This window comes from Dicentrarchus labrax, unplaced genomic scaffold (genome assembly GCF_905237075.1).
Source record: "Dicentrarchus labrax unplaced genomic scaffold, dlabrax2021, whole genome shotgun sequence".
Lineage (NCBI taxonomy): Eukaryota > Metazoa > Chordata > Actinopteri > Moronidae > Dicentrarchus > Dicentrarchus labrax.
In genome coordinates this window covers 4,578,595-4,598,872 of record NW_026136719.1, presented here as the reverse complement: position 1 = coordinate 4,598,872, position 20,278 = coordinate 4,578,595, and the positions used below count along the sequence as shown (strand labels likewise).

The 20,278-nt window shown below is 37.3% G+C and overlaps 1 protein-coding gene across 1 annotated transcript; it reads right to left on the bottom strand.

The window, feature by feature from the left end:
• Positions 1-6,035: 6,035 nt before the first annotated feature.
• LOC127351158 (potassium voltage-gated channel subfamily G member 4-like) lies at positions 6,036-19,176 on the bottom strand. Its single transcript, XM_051378437.1, has 3 exons — positions 18,760-19,176; positions 13,443-14,285; positions 6,036-8,801 (listed from the first exon to the last, which is right to left on the bottom strand). The coding sequence occupies exons 2-3, from the start codon at positions 14,199-14,201 to the stop codon at positions 7,959-7,961; spliced, it is 1,602 nt and encodes a 533-aa protein (XP_051234397.1). The 5' UTR covers positions 14,202-14,285; positions 18,760-19,176; the 3' UTR covers positions 6,036-7,958.
• Between the last annotated feature and the right edge of the window lie 1,102 nt (positions 19,177-20,278).

Below are 20,278 nucleotides of genomic sequence, written 5' to 3'. Positions count from 1 at the left end.
ATAAAGAAAGCAAGACTGGAATTTGCCAAAATGCACATTGACAAGCCACAAAGCTTCTGGGAGAATATCCTTTGGACAGATGAGACAAAAGTTACATCAGCTCCATGTTCACAGACGCAAAACTGAAGCAATACAAAGAAAAAAACACTGAACCTCCTGTGAAACATGGAGGAGGCTTGGTTATCTTTTGGGGCTGCTTTGCTGCACCTGGCACAGGATGTTTTGAATCTGTGGAGGGTACAATGAAATCTCAAGACTATCAGGGCATTCTGGAGCGAAATGTGCTGTGTCAGAAAGCTTGGTCTCAGTCGCAGGTCATGAGTCCTTCAACAGGATAATGACCCAAAACACACAGCTAAAAGAGGAAAACATTGTAATATTCTGAAGTGGCCTTCTATGAGCCCCGATCTAAATCCTATTGAACATCTGTGGAAGGAGCTGAAACAGTCTGGAGCAGTTTGCTCACGGAACTTTTACTTGATTGCAGTGATTGTCTCAAAAGGTTGTGCACCAAAATATTAAGGTCCAGGCCAGTTTCATTAGTTTGTTTAGTAAAATGATTCTGTTGAACCACAATTCAAAAGCAATGTCTGATTTTCATTAGTTAATTTCCAGTAAATTTTAATTTATTAGTTCTGTCAGTTTCAAGTTATTTCAGTGACCATTGTGGGTTTTCCTTTCTTTAACACAAGGATATATAATATAATATCATAAGGATATAAAAAGTACTGAATGACAGTGAAAACCTGCATTATATTCTCTTCAAGCCTCTTTTGTTTTTCAGAATTACTTGTACAAGTTTATACCTTTTCTCTGTAAAGCTGAAAAAAGCTTTTTGGCAAGTCTCTGAGAAAGGAGAAGTAGAAAGAGATGGAGAGGGCAGGGGGAGCAATGAAAGGAGGCAGCAACTGTATATAAAGGGAACCCCGAGCAGGTTTCAAACATCACATCAACTCTGAACACTGAAGACTTTTCATCACAAACAGCAGCTCTTCTCTCTCTGACAGTGGAAACATGAAGACTCTGGTGACTGTCGTGCTTCTGACTCTGATCTGCTTCCTGCAACACAGCTCTACCGGTCAGTGATTCTGATTGATTCCTCTGTTCATATAAACTGTGTTTAGTGTTAAATGTGAGTAAAATGTGAGTTAAATGTGAGTTAAATGTATGTATGTGTGTGTGTTCACAGCTCTAGTCGCAGTACAGGCTTTGTTTCAACAACGATGTTGTCAACGATACAACACCACCATGATTCCTAGAGGGAGGGTGAGACACGTGGCGTCGAGCCCCAGTCACTGTCCAGTCAAGGCAGTTATGTAAGTATATACAGACGATGCATTAGATTATGTTCTCTGTTGTGATTTTGCGTTTTTTGTCTATTAATTTAAAGCTGCAGCAGGTTAAAAATATAAGTTCTTATGAGTCATATTTGCTGTCACTGTATCCTCAAATCAACAATCAGCTGTCTGTCTCGGCTCTGATTGGTTGACTGTCAGGATATAGTGAAAGTTTCTGAGACAAAAATGTATTTTTATATAAGTTACCTCCGGTGTAATATCACAAATTAGAAATACTGTTTTGCAAGCTTTAAGTACAAATATTAGCACAGTATTAAGTCCTTAAAGTACCCAGTGGTGGTTTTCATGATGATTTAGGTAAACTGACAACTTGACAATGTACAGTATTTAAAGGAAACTGTTTACGTTGAGAACAACTGTAAGTTCACACTTTTAAATTAAATAATATTATTATGACAATTATATTTTTGTTATAAGTTAATCTTCAGTTGTTTGCAGACTCTCCATAAGGGGGAGCTGTTCAGTTGTAAATCCAGACCTGGATGGTTCTGTAAAAAGTAAAATTATTAAGGGCTTAACCTCATCTTTTACAACATTTTAGACCATTTAGGATATAGTTACTAATTACTTTGTAGATTTCGGATTTTACATAAAAAAGTGACAAACAATGAAGCATTTAAGAAGAAGATTAATCTAGAAAATGTTTACAAATCAGATAAAATGAGCTCCAGCTGAAGAAACTACAACTTTAGATTTATTCTTATGCATCAGTAAAACAAAATAACTCAATGCAACTTTTTAATAATTCTTGTTATTGTAAAAATAATCTAATAACCTTTCATACAAAATAAACAACAATAAATAACATTTTACAAGACTAAAAATCAATATAGAAACAATAGAACGCAAATAAAATTAATAAATGTTTGTTTTTGTTTTGTTTGTGTTTCTAACTATATATATTTATTATGTGTTTCTCACAGAGTCACAACCACGTGTGATAAGAAGATTTGTATTGATCCCAACACGAAATGGACTCAGAAGCTGCTGTCTGATTTCAAGAAGTCGATAGCCAACAACACGTCTTCATCTCCCCCGTTCAATGTCATAAAGTGCTAAGTGTGAGAAACCTGTTGTATTATAATTTATGTCACTGACATTGTGAGAAAATTTGGTTGTAGTAAAGCTCAAAATGCCTTTTTAAAGACATCAACTAGAGAAAATAAGAGCTGCAACATTATATAATATTTCAAATATGTACAGTTAATTCCTGATTTAATGTTTATTAGACTACAGGAGAATATTTAAACTGTATTATTGTTACACAATCCACTGATCCTTTCTGAATAAAAGCTTTATTGGACTCAGTGTTCTGCTCGCTTTCTTTTGGAGGCCGTGAGTCCAGAGTTCAGTGGAGACAGTGAGCGACCTTCAGTGGGGCTGTTTAATATTTATACTAAATAACAATGTTTATGGAGGAAATGAGCCTCTGCAACGAAACAGATCCTGAGTTGTGGTTGTCATGCAAATATGTGTGCAAATTTTCACATTTCCATAATTATGTAAATGTTGATGTGTGAACTTCTGTGCTGAGTTTCAAGAGTAAAACCTGGCAGAAATACAATAAAACTCTTGTTTATTCTGCTGGTAATAAGTTAATTATCTACTGATAGTGGCTGTAAACTCTTAATAGTTCATTTCACAGGTGAAAAATGTCCTTTTAACCCTTTAAGATCAAGTCCACAGTTATATTGTTCCACTAGTTAACAATTTATGCCAAAGAAATGTACAAAAAATGAATTTCTTTGTATTTTTATATCAAAATCCGATCATTGTGTCTTCCTGTAAAACAAAATGTGACGCATGCTTACGTCAGCATGAATTAGCTGATTTCTACCAATAACTTGGTAAAATTGACTGTTTATCCAGTCTGAAGCCACATTGTTACCATCCACTGTTTAGATCTTGGTGCTTTTTAACTCTAGATTTGAACCGGATGAAGGATTTTAGTCATCGGACGTCTGGATCTTAAGTTATCAGAGAAACAAGCTGAGCTAACGTTAGCAGCAGCTCGGCTCGCAGCCCCTCCGGGACGTCCTTTGTCTGTCCAACAGCGTGGGAGAAGCAGTGATTGTTAAGGTGGAACTGCTTTATTCAGTGTGTTTAAGGGGGAATTTTTTTTAAGGTGTGGAACTGCTTTATTCAGTGTGTTTAGTGGTTTTAATCAGCGGGTCTGTTTGTGTTGGAGAGGAGGAGACCTCTGTGGATCATTGGGCTCCCGGTAGAAACCTCCTGAACCATGAACACTGAAGGAATCCTAACCGGGAGAAGCTGACTGCAATGACGCCAATGGTGGTGAAGACAACAACTCCCATGATCCCACGCTCACAGCATCTCTAAAATTGTACTTTTAAGGTTCAAATACATCCTGAGTAGAGTGTTTTCCAACAGAAACCTCATGTAAAGTATCATCTGACCTTATTTTCTCTTATCTTTACGATGTCGAGGCCACTGTTTCAACACTAATCAACTTATATTTATCGATCACTGCAGACATTTGATGAGGTTATGATTTGTATTTTCCTTCCTAACTTTGTGTTTCAATCGCCGTGAACAGCCGGCGCTGCAGGTTGGAGGAAGAGAAGAGGACAAGTGACTGTTGGACTCTTCAATGTTTCCATTGTTTTGTGGTTTGAGTGAAAGTAATCGTGCCAGCAACAGTGTTTAAAGTACTTCTGTAGAAATAGAAAGAGGCTCTTCAAAACGCTCCATCTGCGTCTTCAAACACAGTCACAACAACAGATGTCGGTGTGAGCGGAGTGATTCTGTTAGAGATAAATGTCGTCTGAATTAAAGTCCAGACTAATAACTGATGTCAGGAAAATATTAAATACAATATCTCATAAGTTAAAGCTGTAATTAATAAACTGAAGTACACAGCATGATAACCACAGTATATATATTTATATATGTTAAAGCCTCTCCTCTAGATCAGTGGTTCTCAAACTGTGGGTCCGGACCCCCTTTAGGGTTCACCAAAGCTTCAGCTCACCATTTTGTTCACATTAAGTCTGTATGATTGTTAAAAAATGATTAAAAAATACATAATACAGGCAGATAATTGTATAAAAAGTTCCCCAAACAGATATAATCTGCTCAAAATTAATCCAGATTACTAATTTAACACAAACTTCTTACAGTATTTGGGTTAATTATAGTATATATGATATTTAGTATATATTGGGTAGTAATCTGTTTTAAACCCTTTGTTCCTGTTCTGTGAGCTGATCTTTTTACCCCCCAGGATGGAGAAGGCATTATATAGTTGTCCAGTTTTCAAGTATCAGGAATACTTCACTCAAGATGTATAATTAGGTCGTTCTCTCACCCGTCTGTTCGTTTTATAACGATCTTCACCGCCTGAAGTCAAGCAGCAGTTAAATGATTAAATGTGCAAAACACTGCTGGCCCATTTTTGGTTGGTGAGCTAAATATGTAAAAGTTCTCTTAACGTTTATTCTTTACTGCACCGACATCTTAAAGAACTCACTTCTCTGAGCACAGGTGAGACTGCCAATGGTTTTACATTATTCCACCGATCTACAGGTGGCGTTAGCAGACAGTGACCCTACGATGAGTCGGGGATTCGTGTCTTTTAATGAGCAGCGATCGATTGATCGATCGATCGATACAGAAGTACGAGTTTCAAACAAGAGAAATGTGTCCGTATTTCTAAATATAGCAACTTCTGTAAATATTTCTGTTAATCTTGTTATTAAAAACAGCTCTGAAGTTTAATTCTGTAGTTTTCTTAAAAATGTGGCAACTTCTCATCGACTCGTATCAGTGATCAATACCTTCCTGTTTAAGCCCAGAGTATGACACATAGAGACTGCGAGCTAGTAAACGCCGACGTAAACAGGTTTCAGACTGAAAATCAGCTTTGTTTGATGTTTTAAGAGGAAGGAAATACTTTCAACACATTTGTTTTCTCTATTGGTTGTTTTTATTTTGTTAATATGGTTTCTGTTATTCACTGACGTTTACTTACTTTTGAGAATATTTTACGAACATTCGTACCAAGATAAGAACAAAACACCTCGTTTTCTGTCCACAAATTAATTGTTAAATGCAGAGAAACATACATTTATTAATTTGAGGAACTTAAAAAATGCATGAATATCAAATAATTACATTATAGTATATGTTTTAGATTTAATAAATAAGTACTATTTCTCCATTGATTCCTATTAAAACTATAAAAACTGTTGGATGTGTTCAGCTTCTTATCATCAATATATCTTATAGATATATAGATATCTTACATTTGAGCTAGTCTAATTGATTTATTTGGTGTGTTTGTTTTTCTATTGATATATTATCATTATATTGATGTCTGTCTATAGCTGGTCAGAGCAGATTTGGATGGTTAAGAATATTTGGTGCATCTCTAATTGACTTCTCTTATATTAAATTAAGAGAAAATTAAGAAAATGTTGCTGCATGTGTTTTAATAACACTGAATAAACATAACCTTAAAAATCAAATCAGTGTATAAAACTCAAATTTAAAGTATACACAGCTCCGATAAGCTGATTGATAATATATGTTTAATCTGAAGGTCAGTTAGCATCAGTTCTGTTTTCACCATAATAATAAATTACATACGTTAACTGAAACTATGACAACTTGTAATGTGGAGCAAACAAACAGTTAAAAAAAATACAAACAAAAGAGTAAAATAGTTTATTTTAATTTTAAAAATGACTGGAAGTTAAACAAACAGCGACTCTAGAGGAGCTACAGGATGACAGAAATCTGCACATTAAAGGATTTAAACATTAAAAGGATTTAAACATTAAAGGAGAGTTAAACACACAAACTGCTGAACGTCATTTTACACATCGATTCCCTCGGAAACTGAGACAGTTGTGCTGTTTAATCTTTCACAGTGTTGAACTTATTGTCCTCTGATAACAACAAAGACACTACAACATCCACAATTTAAGAGTCGGTGACGTGAAAACACATTTATGAGTCGTTTGTTTTAACGTATAAATAATTGTTTTGTCTTGAAATTAAACTAATATTTGTATATGTCCTTATATTTGTTTTGACTTGGCCAAAATTTAAATCACAAAAAAGAAATAATTTGAGTTTTATTAATTTATCTGTAGTGACATCTGTAGTAGTAATGTTGTTGTTCTCCAGCGGGTGCGGTACTACTAACGATGTCTGTACTATTATTTAATGTGTGTAATATCTGTCTGCGGGTACAAGAACAGTTTATTACTTCACTTACAAACAGTTTAACCTGTCCCGGAGTAAAGTTTTAAGGTTACAGGAGTGTTTGTTGTCTGGTTAAAGAGGAATGAGTCCTACAACACAGACATTAGCATTGTTGAACTTCCGGTTCACGTTCCTCAAACACAACAGGCTTTTGGTTAGATGCTTGAAATAATGTCTGCGGTTAACACAAGCTTAAGAGATTTTCAAGTTTATATATATATATATATATATAATACATAAAATGTGTCAGTAAATACCTCAAACGTAGATTTTGTATCTTTTACGGGTCTTAAAATAGGCGGTTGCTAACAAGTGGCTAAAAGTTGTGTTCATTTGTAAAGATTATCTTGTTTGTTCGACACAAAGCTTCTTTAGAGCAATAATTCAAAATCTTCTGCGTTGGTCTACAAGAATACGTCTCTACAACTGGACCCATGAAAGATCTAACACTACCCCTCATTTTCCCGTTAAAATAACATGAATAAAAACGAACGTCTAGCGGGAATCAGTGATAACGTTAACGCAAACCTTACGAGCTTCTTGTTTCTGAATAAAACACAAACGTAAAATGAAAACTCAAAACGTTGGAGGTTGTAAAGGGACAGATGCCAACGGCTAACAGCTAACGTTATGTGAATTCTAGTATCCGAGGTTATGGCGAGAATAATTGCAGTAAGATTATATATTTTATATATTTTCTTACACAAAGAGAATGAAATGAAGCTTTAAACCTGCAGTGTGGAACTTGTGTCTCCTCCTTCATTACCGGAGCTCTGTGATAAACAGGTTTACCTGGCAGTGATACGCTTAATCAGCATTGTGTGAACTTTTTTGGCAAAAGTAAAAGTTAATTTACATGTGAAAGTCTTCACACTTTAAGCAGAGGTTTATTATTTAGTGCTGCAGGTAATGTATTTGCTGATGTGAAAAGAGCTCAATATAACCTGATAGGTACAAGATAGAGTCAGCTTTAAAGGTCCAGTGTGTAACATTTAGTGTATAATCACCTGAATATAAGAATCATTGTGTCTTTGTTACCTTAGAATGAGTTATTATCTACAGATTGTTTCTACTGTAGCCCAGAACAGACGAACCAAACACTGACTCTAGATTACCAACCTGGGAGTCGAGGCTAAGCTAAAGCTAAAGCTTCATTACAGGGGAGTATTCAGTTGGTTGCAATCTGCAGCTTCACCACTAGATGTCACTAAATCCCACACACTGGTCCTTTAAGGGTTAAAGCATGAATCCAGAACAGGAAGTGTAATCCACAATATAACAGTCTAAATGTGCTTATATAGGGTCGAGTATGTTGTCACCATTTTTAACACATAATTACTGAATAAAAGTGTCTGGCTGCTCTCTTCCCGCTCAGAAAGCTGTAGATGGAAGTGTGGACTGATGACTCCTGCGTGGCGACAGGCCGTCGTTATCGTCCTTGGACGCGGACGTGAGCTCATCTGGTGACAACTCGACTTTGGACCAACTCTCCTCCGACTCTGCAGCGATTTCCTCGCCTCTCTCTTCCTTCCACAGCCGCTCGTACTCCTGCTTCAGCTCCTGGTAGGAGCGGGAGAAGGTGTGGAAGATGGACGTGGCGGGGAACGCCATGATGAGGATGCCGCTCAGGATGCTGGTCAGCGCCACTATCTGTCCGGGGATGCTGCGCGGCACCATGTCGCCGTAGCCCACCGTCGTCATGGAGATGATGGCCCACCAGTAGGAGGCCGGGATGCTGCTGAAGCTGTGTTGGGGGTGCGTGGCGGCAAACGGCGCCAGTTCACTCTCCGCTAGGTGGACCAGAGGCGAGAAGAGGGCCACGGCCACGCAGACGAACAGCAGCAGCAGGCCGAACTCCCTAATGCTGCGCTGCATCGTCAGTCCTAAAGTCTGCAGCCCTAGAGAGTGGCGAGCCAACCGCATCACGTACAGGATCCTCAGCGCCCGCAGGAGGCGCAGGATCAGACTCAGCTTGTCCAGGTAGCCTCTGCCGGCACCCATGATGACGTCCTCCTGCGACTCATCTCTGACGTCGACCACCAGGGACACGTAGTACGGAAGGATGGCGATGGCGTCGATGATGTTGAGTGGACCGCGAGCGAAGGCCAGCTTGCTCTGAGCGTTGAAGAATCGCAGCACGAACTCCAAAGTGAACCACGCCACGCAGATCGACTCCACCACAAACATATTGCGACACTTCTGGGAGCACTCGCCCTGCAGACACAGAGACGCACTGTGAGCGCCATCGATCGTAAACACGTAACGTAAAACGTAAACATGACAGAACACATCATACGGTAATGAGAACTTTCACTTTTGATAATTTAACTACATTTTAAAGTAAATTTTAAGTCACACAAACTCAAAAAAAAAAAATTATCACAAAATGAAGTCACTGTCACAACTAAGTTACTCAAAATGTTTCAATGTAATCCAATTCATCACTTTTCTGAGTTAAATTAACTTATCTGGTTTTACAGTCAACCTGTCTTTATTTAATTTTTATTCAGGAAAGATTTGAAATACAATAAAATTGTTAATTTAAACCAGTATGAATATTACTCGTATCAGATAACGTATCAATTATCAATCATCCGTTTGATAATTTGATACTTTGGTGCTCGTGGTTTCTGTAAAATGAACCTAAGCAGCTTAAAACTCACTCAAGCAGGCGACCCGGTGGCCTTTAAGAGGTTTCATACATCCAGATAATTTATATAAAATCTAATTGAGACCTGTGTTTATTTGTCAAAACGTGGAGCCACACCAGGTTAACGGAGCTGGATTCAACATTTTGCACCACTATGACTCTGCAAAGATGCTCTGAAGGCTGCTTTTCTTTCTGTGACTTCAGGTCATCCACAGAGGGGATAAAAATAGTATACTGAGGGACCCAGACAGTCAATATGTGTCAAACACTTCATCACAGGTTGGATAAAGATGTTACTGAGTAAATGACATGTGAGCAGATTGTGTCTGTAGATCGAAGAGAAGCAGTAAAGAGTCTTGTTGATGGTGGAAATAAAGTTTTTACTGCAAAAAAATAAGATTCCACCATAAAACAGCTGTTTTTTGAATGGAGTTTGGTTTGACAGTGTGGAGCAGAGGGTATTTTAACCTTAGCAATTCACATAAATTAAACTTTAAGTGCTATACATGACAAATATAATAAAAAAATAGTGTTAACGCCTTTTAGTCAAAGGATAAGATCATTCATTTTTAATAAGAAGGACACACCGTTTTAAGTCTTTCTGGCACATTTTTGCTCCTCATATGTTGTCAAACTAAAATAAAAACTTTTCTACGTGTTTGATAAAAATTTAAATCAATAGCAGCTGTTCCTTTCAGAAAACACTTTATTGATTTGAACCATTCTTTTTAAAACTTTATGAAGCTGCAACACTAAATTACTGGCGTATCCTATAAAGACATAATATTGATCTTTTTCTGTTATTTTAATACATCAACTGCAGATTTTGGTCAACATTAAAATTCACTACTGATGAATAAAGCTTAAAAACGTTGCAGAATATATCTTTTATTTTAAATGATGTTACAGATATTTAATTAACCTCGTCTCTACCCTTCAGTAAAGTAGGCCACTGAAAGAAACTTTTTTCTAAACTTCACAGCACTTAAATTGATTCATACAGAAACTAAAATAAGTGTTTAAAAAAAAGAGTCTGTTGCGATGTGGAGACATTAAAGTGGGGAAAAAAATCTATTTCCATTTCAGTGTCTTTAAATGACTTAACTATGGCAGAAACAAAGAAAACAATACCCTCTAATGAGGAACCATCACAAACTTAAATTACTACAATTATTTTTTAAATTACACATAATGAGCAGCTTTCTGTTTACTGACAAGAAGTGGTTAAAGGGCAGGATTCATTAAGCGTTCAAATCAATAGTTTTAATCTATAATTCTGTACCACGGGAGATATAACTCCTGGGAATAAGTGAATTATTTGTGAAGGAAGTATTCAGGAAATGAGGGTGAACTTGATCTGAACTTTGTGCCTGCCAACATGTTGATGGCTTTACTGTCTTTATCTGGCTGTTGGCGCTTAAAGCTCACGTCTGTTTCAACATCCAGGCAGCTGAAGAGAAACCGACAGACGTTGAACATGAAAGATAGAAGATATTTACTCAATTGTACAAAACAGTACTGTAGCTGACTTCAGGTATTTCTCTTTGTAAGGTTATTAAACTTAAGGTCAAGGGTCGTAACACAAAAAATACAAAAGTAAAAGTGTAAGAAATTTATTAAACAGCGTTTTTCTGTCGTAGCTTCAACCACAAACTTTAGCATGCCTCGCAAACCTGCAGTAGCACTAACGCCAAGAGTTAGTTAGCGTTATTCCTTATCAGGGTTTCCACTCTTTAAGAACTCATTATCCCAGACTTTACCGAACCATACATTGCTTACAATCGAATTTATTTTATTTAACAGAAAATTAATCTTCTCACCTATTAGCCTAATAAAATAGGATTTACAAATGACCATCTACAGCATTTTCTAAAATAAACTTGACAGCAAAAGTTAGTTTTTTTCTGTTTCCTTTTCGTCTGTTAAACTGGCTTTGAAATATCATAGCGAGCAAATGTTGAGTTTCAAGTTTGATATGTTTTATGATACGTGTTGTTTGTGATAACTAGTCTCTACATTTCCAGGTGTTCCAGGTTTTCCAGGACAGGTGGGGAACTCCACTGCCACTCCTATCTACCCTCTGCAGTCACCTGATTCACCTGAGCTGCCCCGCCCACCTCCCCACCTGCACCTCGTTCCCTGACCAACCGCTCACTACATAAACCAGCCCAGATCATTTGTTTGTCAGTTTGTTCTCCACCTAAATCTAACCGGAATATGTTTGCCTGCCATTGACTCGGTCCATGCCAGAGAGCTCATGTAACTATTTATGTCATTAAGTTCTTGAACTGTTCCTGTCTGCGTTTGGGTCCTATTGTTACTGCCGCAAACCACCAGCCATGACAAGCTTAACATTAGCAAATTAAAATCAAATAAAAGTGTGTTTACTTTTATTAAAAGCTCTGTTTAGGGTTAACACATCCACATCAGAGCTTAAGCTAACGTTTGCTGCTCTGTAGATTTGGCGACGTTTACCGAACACGACTTTATATTTGCTGCATGAGGCCAAATGTTCCAGAAGTTACCAGGTATTTGAATCCTTTTAGTTTCTCTGACAGACAAACTTTCAGCTCCATTTAATTTTGATAAATGTCTATAAATCTGAAGAAAAGCTTGTTAAACCAACATTAATATTCAGATATTTGCCAGAAACACAAAACTAAAAACAAAACTTGTGTCCAGAAATTAAAAGGAATCTTGGCTTTGCTTTTGCCTTTTTGAGCCAAATTAAAAAAAACACATCTCCAGATGTTTGTTCAGTCCAACTCATCAATTACAAAACCATGACAAATTTATTTATTTATATTTTTACACGTCTGAACATGTTTGTGCTTTGATTTGTCTTGATTAGTGCGATTGATCTGCACATACATCGGGGAGAAATCAATCCACCGTCTCCGGCTTGAAAACCTAATCACATAGCCTTGTTCATTCTCTCTGTGCTGATCATTATAATCAATCCTGTTCACTCAGACAAGAATAACAGCAGAAATCTATGATTTCACTGTCAGACAGCACATTACAAACAACCCTGACCCATCTCTACACCCGGATCTACGATCAATTCAGTTGTTCTGATACTTATTAATTAATTGACGGCTTTTATTTTATTGTTGGCGGCGATTATTTTCTCTTCTTTCTTGAAAAAAGCTGGAAAAACAAAATTTTTGTTATCACTGATGAACTTTATTGATCCCATGCAGGGAAATTAAAGAATTCCAATAATTAAGTTTACGCTGATTGTCTGCTCAAATTATTGTTGACTGTCTGTCTCTTGTTTAAAGGACCAGTGTGTTTGGGATTTAGTGGCATCTACAGAAAGGTTGTAAAGTGTGTAGGAGAAACTACGGTGGCCACGAAACTTGCAAAAGGCCCCTAATCGACTTGTGTCGCGTTACAGAAATGTTACTTTGACAAGTTTGCGTAAATATGTTTAAAGTCATGTTTACACATTAACCGATTTCGTTTGGCCACTTACATTCTTATAAAGCTGACTGTGAATGTTAGCATTAGCATTCATTTGCAGGTGCATTTGCTATTCACTGGGGATAACCGACGACACCATTATCTGTATGTATTTAACCAAAATTATCTGTATTCATGTCCGTACCCAGAATGGGCGGGACTAACCAGAAGTTGGTTAATTTAAGTCTGAAATAGATATGGATCGATCAGAAGTTGCTGATCAGAGAACAGCCTCAGAATTTAGCTTCAGAGCAATGTTTCTGATCACAAGAGTAATAAGTAATAAACTGCTGTATTTATGAGTACAGATATTGACACATTTTAATCAGATGATACGCGCAAGAACCGTACCGGACCATACCAGTTTTAGCTGAGTACTCACTCAACCCTTTTAGGTTTTGGTCTCCAACAACGTCTGAGAAAAATATATTTAACTCTGAAGCAACAGATTGTATCACTGTGCCCAAGACAAGTTTACTTTCAGGGACAATAAAGTTTATTCTACTTAGCATGAAGTGTGTTTATCAGAGCCGAGGTTTGGTTTATCATCACTAACCCTTTAACATTACACACTCATTTTCTTGAGAAAATATAAATAAAACAAAGTTTTGGTTAATTTAGTGAAGTGTCACTGAATGCCTCTTTATGCTGTGACGTGCTGAAGTGAAACACTACAAGATGCTGACACTTTGCTGAACTTTCATGTGTGTAAATCCTGTTTAACAGGATCTCATACGCACCCTGGTCTCTTCGTCTCTGAGGTCGGGCATGGTGCTGATGCACAGGCTGATGACGGTGACCAGAACCATGACGACAGAGAGGCAGGCAAAAATCTTCCCAGCCAACCCCGACTGAGGGTTTTCCACCACTTCTCGCAGCATCCAGATAACTCGACGATAGCCCTTTTCGGTATGCGTGGTGCTTTTCTTCAGTATCACCCTCTTCTGCCTCCACTCCTCTTCCTTGCGCTCTCGCTCAGCCACCTCCTCTACACGGGTGATCATACGGCGACGGCAACAGCGCTCCATGTGGCCCGGGTCCACGCCCCAGTAGTCGAGCTCATCGTGCAGCGACACGGCGCACAGTTCCCGAAGCAGACGCAGTTTGCCTGCAGCCAGGAAGTTGAGGATGACCCTGAAGGCTGTCGGGTTTCGGTCGAAGAAGTACTCCTGGCACGTCTCGTCGTAGTCGTCGCAGAGCCGTGCGATCTCCTCGGGCGTGGTGCAGAAGCGGAGGCGTCCCAGACGACTCTGGGGGAACTGCTCCAAGGTGCTCCAGGGGAAGGTGTAGCGGTTTCCCCCGACGTTGATGAGGACCTGCAGGGTGTGGTCGACCACATACGAGGCCTTGCGGTCGCGGAGCAGCTGGGCGCGCTGGAAGTAAACGCCCTTGATGGTTTCAGTCTCCGGGATCTCGGTGAAGAAGCGGTCGAGGCTGCTGTCATCACTGCTGATGGAGTAGGTGCTGAAGTCGTGGTTGGCATTACTGATGATGGGCATGCTGGCTTCAGGATGTGTGACGGGGTGGAAGCAGTATTTGTATGTCCAGCTGACAGGAAGTTATAAGTCAGATCCACAGAGAAGCTGTAGTGAAACACAAAAACAACAAGTCAGTGTTTTGTACATGAACTCCTTTGAAATTGTATTTTTCTTTCAATAAAAAAGATTTTATCTCAGTTGAAAGCCTTGAATTATATACTGACATTTCATATTGAGTACCTCAGGGCTCCATTCTGGGTACAATACTTTTCTTTATGTTACTTTCATTGCTATGCTGATGACACCACACTCTATACATCTGTTTATCCTGACCTGAACCCACCTTGTAAACTGAATTATTAACTGAATGTTTGATCAAAAAAATATTAAGAATTGCAAAACAAAAGTCCTAGTTAATGATTCAAAAGAGCAACAGTTTACTGCTCTCAACACATTACACCCCTGGACAGTAAATTAGGTGTTACTATCGACTTTGAACTTTCCGGCCACATATAAAGATATTAGAAATGTATTTTTGGACTTGCCCCGGACCAGATCCACAGACTCAGCTCATTGTACCAAAACTTGAGCCAATATTACAGCCACAATCCACCTGATAATCATGGTAGAAGCACTAGTATCAAGGAAAAAGACATAATACACAAGTCAGCAACCTCTGTGGGATTTGAAGACATACAGAGCCAAATCACATTATAAAGACACAACGTTATTTAGTTAAATTCAGTTTTATTTGTGTAACGCTAATTCATAACAGAAGTTATCTCAGGACACTTTTCAGCAGTTCTAGACCGTACTCTTTATAACATTGTTTACAGAGACCCAACAGTTCCCACCATGAACAAGCACTTGGCGACAGCGGCAAGGAAAATATTCCTTTTAAGAGGCAGAAACCTTCGAGCAAGCCCTGACTGGTTATAAACCCTTGCCCCTGGAATATCGACAGTAAACCAAAACTCATAAACAAAGAGTAATAATTGACCTCTTTAGCAGTTTGTGGTTTCCTTTAACAAACATCTGTTTAATAATGAAAGTCTGCGTAAAGGCTTTTTGTTGCAGTACTCGAGGCCAACTGGCAACTGGCCTTACATGACACCACTGACAGTATATATAATGGACAGAGCTTCGGGGTCTGTGAATTGTCTTAAACCTGCATTCTATATAACAACCAGCGGGGGGGAGCTCCACTGGTTGCAATAACACACTGATACCATACAGTCTTATGGAGAAATGAGCCGACTTCTCAGTCGATTTATGAGCTCAGTAAACGGTTTCCTGATGAGTTTCTGGTCTCAGTCTCTAGTTTCAGTCTTCTTCCATACAGCAAGATGTTCATTTAGTAAATGATGGTCCTATTTAGAGTAAAACAGACCCTAAAGCACCTCCACTGCCTCCGACAAACTGACGTAGCGACGACCCTAACGAGGGCCTCGAGGGTCCAAACCAATGACTGACGTATTTGGCTCTATATATAATTTTAGAAACAACCTCCTTAACACATCCAAAATGCTCTTTTAATTGTTCAATAATGAGAGATTTGCAATTCACTGGAAAAAAGAGAAAAGATCCTGACACCCCACTTTTAGTCCTGACACCTTTCTGAGTTGGCTTCACACCAATTCACGCCCTCGATTCATGTGACCGTGACGACTCTCACTCGACTGCTGTGTGACCTTTAAAAACTCTGACGGTGTGAACGGCCCGGAGAGGTTACAACGCCGGATCGACCGGCTGAAGAAAGCTTTGACCACAGCCTCTGTTCAGTGGAGAGATTCAAACACGTTTTTAATGGTCACAAGATGATCGTGAAACAACACACTGTGAACACTTTATCATTTACCCTCCGGTATCTAACCACGCTTGGTTTTTTGGTTTTAGTTTTGACCGGTTTATGATGTTTTCACTAGGACTGTTTTCTACAGACATATTCTCTGTGTATTATTGTGACCTTACAGTAACACTGATTCTAGATAGAAATTGTTGTTTTTAGTGTTTGTATATTTCTTTTCTATGGAAGCTCATTTCTATTTTTGAAAATGTTACCTATATAAATTGACATCAGAGTCTGTACAAACTATAAACTGAGATCACCAATAAACTGTAGTGCAGTGGTTCCCAACCTGTGGGTCTGGACCCCAGTAGTCACCTAATGAGGTCATGAGGTCTTCTTGATTTTAAGGAATGCTAGAAAATGTAAAAAATATATACTATATATATATATCTCAGTATTTGGTAAGTTGTCTACTAGGGACAAGAAAACACTGAATTTGTCAAAAAAAAAAGAAGCCTCTGTCTGTATGGTTGTTAAACAATATTTTAAAAGATACAGACAGAGAATTGTATAAAAAGTTCCCTAAACAGGAAATAATCTGCTCAAAATTCATCCAAATCTCTGGTTTTACATAAACTTCCAGCAGTTACTGAGTTCACTGTTTGGGTTCATTGTACAGTTTTTTATATCTATAAAATATGTCACTGAGTCAGTTTATTAAATGATAGAAAAGGGAAAAAGGTTGCAGTCGCTTCCAGAATATAAACACCTTTTTCAAAGTTTCCAACTGGTCTTCAGGGAGGTTGGCAGTTAAAGCTCAGACTCTTAATTAGACTTATTTAGAAAAAGATGTTGCTTCCTTTAAATTAGATTGTTTCAAACGCCACAAAATAAATTCACCTCAATTGTATTAGAGGAGCCAGAAACCTCAGAGGAAACAATTTGCTGGATGCAAGAAAAATATTAGTAATAATGATGATAATAAAACTACTTCTAGGCAAAAAGCTTCAGGCAAATGTGTTCATGCACTTATTGTTTGTATGTTTTGAAGAAACCTTTGGAATTAAACTAATACAATGCTATTGTTACAACCCAGCTCAAACATAAAACCAGGTGTTTAAAGGTAAATCAAAGTTTAAATCACAGAAAATAACCAAAAGAGGATCTGAAGGAGCTGAAACTTTGAAATAAAGGGAAATGTAAAGAGACTTAAATATGTCACACAATCTAATTTACATATAATATGTTATTGTTTTACATTTTCAAGAACATTGTTCTACCATTTTTCTTTATATTACTCCACTACATTTATCTGACAGTTACTTTGCAGGTTAAGATTTTACACACAAAATATATGATGCAGTCTGTAAAATAGATATTTTTATATAAATTAAACTAAAGCTTACACATACTATATCAGTAATCCAATCATGTATCACTCTGAAAACACTCTTTTGCAATATACTTTTGTATTTCTATTTAAGTAAATCTATATTTATGCTGGACTTTTACTATATGGAGTATTTTTGTGGTGTGTTATTGCTACTTAAGAAAAATCTCCATATTTCCATAAATAAATAAGTAAAATCATCTTCTTGTTGTCACATTAGGCAGTTTCTAGGTTTACAGATGTACTTTATTACATATATACTGTGCATATATTAATATTAAATATACACATATAAGAAAATGTTCCACTCAAATACTCCTTAAATTGTCAAATTAATGTCAGCTGCACTGAACTGTATCATAAAATAAAATTGTTGTAATATTTTAGACTCTGCAGTTTTCTTTTGTTTGTTGTTTTTACATTTTAGATTAAATTTGTGCATCATGAATTCTGTAAATCTTGATTTATTGATCAGGATCAGTGCCAATGGAAGGAGAAGTACTCAGCTCAGTGGTTCCCAACCTGAGGGTCGATACCCCCACTAGGGGTCGCCAGAGCTTCACAGGGGGTCCCGAGGGCTTCTAGATTTTAAATGTAAAAAATATACACAGTAGGTCTACAGCTCAACAGTTTGTTTTAAACACAAACTGTGTCTTTCAGCCTCATCCTGCATTAAAACAACCAAAGAGCTCATAGAACAACTGAATTTGTCAAAAGTATATTGAGTAAATATGATTGTTATGATAAAAAGTGATTAAAAATATCAGGAAAACTCAACATTCACTGGAAATAATCTTTACACAAACTTCCTGCAGTTATTGTGTTCACTGTTTGGGTTCATTGTTCAGTTTATCAGCTGTTATTGTTATTATTAAATATAATATGAAGTCAGTTTGCTCAGTGATAGAAAGGCGATTAAGGAAGAAGGAACCACTGCTGTAGAAATACTGTCCTTTATGTAAAAGTACTGATATATATATACTTGTATATTATTGGATTATAATTATTGATGCATCCATGTTGCAGCTGGTAAATGTGGAGCTCATTTTAATTATATATACTGACGGGAAGCTGCTGAATTTCCCCCAGGGATCAATACTTTATTCCAACCGATCAGAATACATCACAGTTATTATTAGCTGATTATATTTTGCATTAAGATATTAATCTAAACCTACAAAGTAACTACAGGTGTTCATTTAATAGTGGAGTAAAATGTGTCTCTGGATGTAGCAGAAAATGGAAAATACTCGAGTAAAGTACCTTAAATTAGTACTCAGTTACTTTCCACCACAGCAGGAGAGTCTCTGATTGATTTAATTGAGCAATTTTCTAATTAACGAGTGTTAAAATTCCATTATAAGATATTATTTATGATAAGAGATAATGTATTCACTCACCTGTGCAGCCTCAGCTCTTTAACATTTCCCCATCTGTTGCTGTAATGAAGCTCCTCACTAATTAATCCATAATTGTTCTTTTTATTATGATTATTATAAATAATAAACTGTAGACAGCAGAAGCAGCAGTAGGAGGAGGAGGAGGAGGAGGAGGAGGAAGAGCAGTGGTGGTATAGTAAATCCAGTCTGAAGTTTGCGGGCTCGGTGTGTGTCTGTGCTGCATCACCGCTCCGCGCTCGGCGGCTCTTCCGGAGTTTGGACCGGATTTAACGGATGAAGGTTCCCGGTTCGTCCGCCGCCGCTGCCGCCGCCGCCGAGGAGTGACTGCGGTTATCAAACGGAGGAGTCCTACTGAAACCTGCTGCTGTCGTTCATCTGTGTTTGACAGCAGGACCATCCTCCTCCTCCTCCTCCTCCTCCTCCCTCCATCCTCTCTCTCTCTCTCTCTGGTTCTACACTGTAAAATGTTTGAGGTTAAAATAACTCAGAATATGATTGGAGGTGAACTTCAAAGGATTTTTGGTTTAAAGTGAGAAAAATAGGAAAACGAGCTGTTTTATGACTATTTATTTATAAATCTTTAGAAACAAGGGAACAAAACAATGAAAAATTGCATATTTTGTTGTTTTTTTTAAAATAAAATTAAAGGTTTTCTGTTTTTTGTTTTAAATATAAAAAATAAAAAAATAGAAACAATATTTTTAAGTGTGTGTTTGATAACAGAAACTGGAAAATGAAAAATCAACCCGTTTTTATGTTTAACGGAAAGCGGAAATATTAAACAAAAAAAATGTTTTTGTTTTTAAAATAACAGTTAATTTAAAAAAAAGACCAGTTTTCTGTTTTTGTTCCATATTTTTAAAAAGTCTTTATAGTCTATTTATAAATATGGTAGATTTATAGATGTTGGTTTTCTCATTTAAAAACGAAAAAGTCCTCTGACTGAAGAAATACTCAGATGTTTTAGATAAAAGTTGGAGTAGGACTAATAAACCTGCAGTAGAAGTAAAACTCATTCAGTGTTGTTTATAATGTAGCTTCTGTTGTTTCACCTGCCTGACTAAAGATTTAACTCACAATTGTATACTGAGCTATATCTCCGTATAACCAATAACATTTCAAATATATTGACATGTATGTTTATTATATGTGAAATAAATAAATAAAACAAATAAACTTGTAAATAAATAAAAAATGAGGACCTGAAGTCGACAGTAGGCTACTTATCAACAGTAGCGACTCATACCTTCTTAGTTTAGTTTAACGTGCAGATGTTTAACAGGTATAATGTTTACTAATGTTTCCTTTATCAGTTTAGCCTGTTAGTGTGATAACATGCTGATGTTTAGGTAGAATGCTAACATTTCTCCCTTTATTAGCACTAAACATGATTAAAATACAAGGCTGAGGCTTCGTTTTGTACGGAAGCATATTGCATTCACTTGAAAAAATGTTTTTCTGTTTTTCAGACTAATTTCTTTCTGAGTTTTGAGCATTTGAAACAATAGACGCATTCATT

Coding starts and splice junctions, on each gene's coding strand:
- LOC127351158 (XM_051378437.1), bottom strand. CDS start 14,201: ATGCCCATCATCAGTAATGCCAACCACGACTTCAGCACCTACTCCATC. Junction 8,802..13,442: donor TCAGAGACGAAGAGACCAGG/GTGCGTATGAGA, acceptor CTGTGTCTGCAG/GGCGAGTGCTCCCAGAAGTG.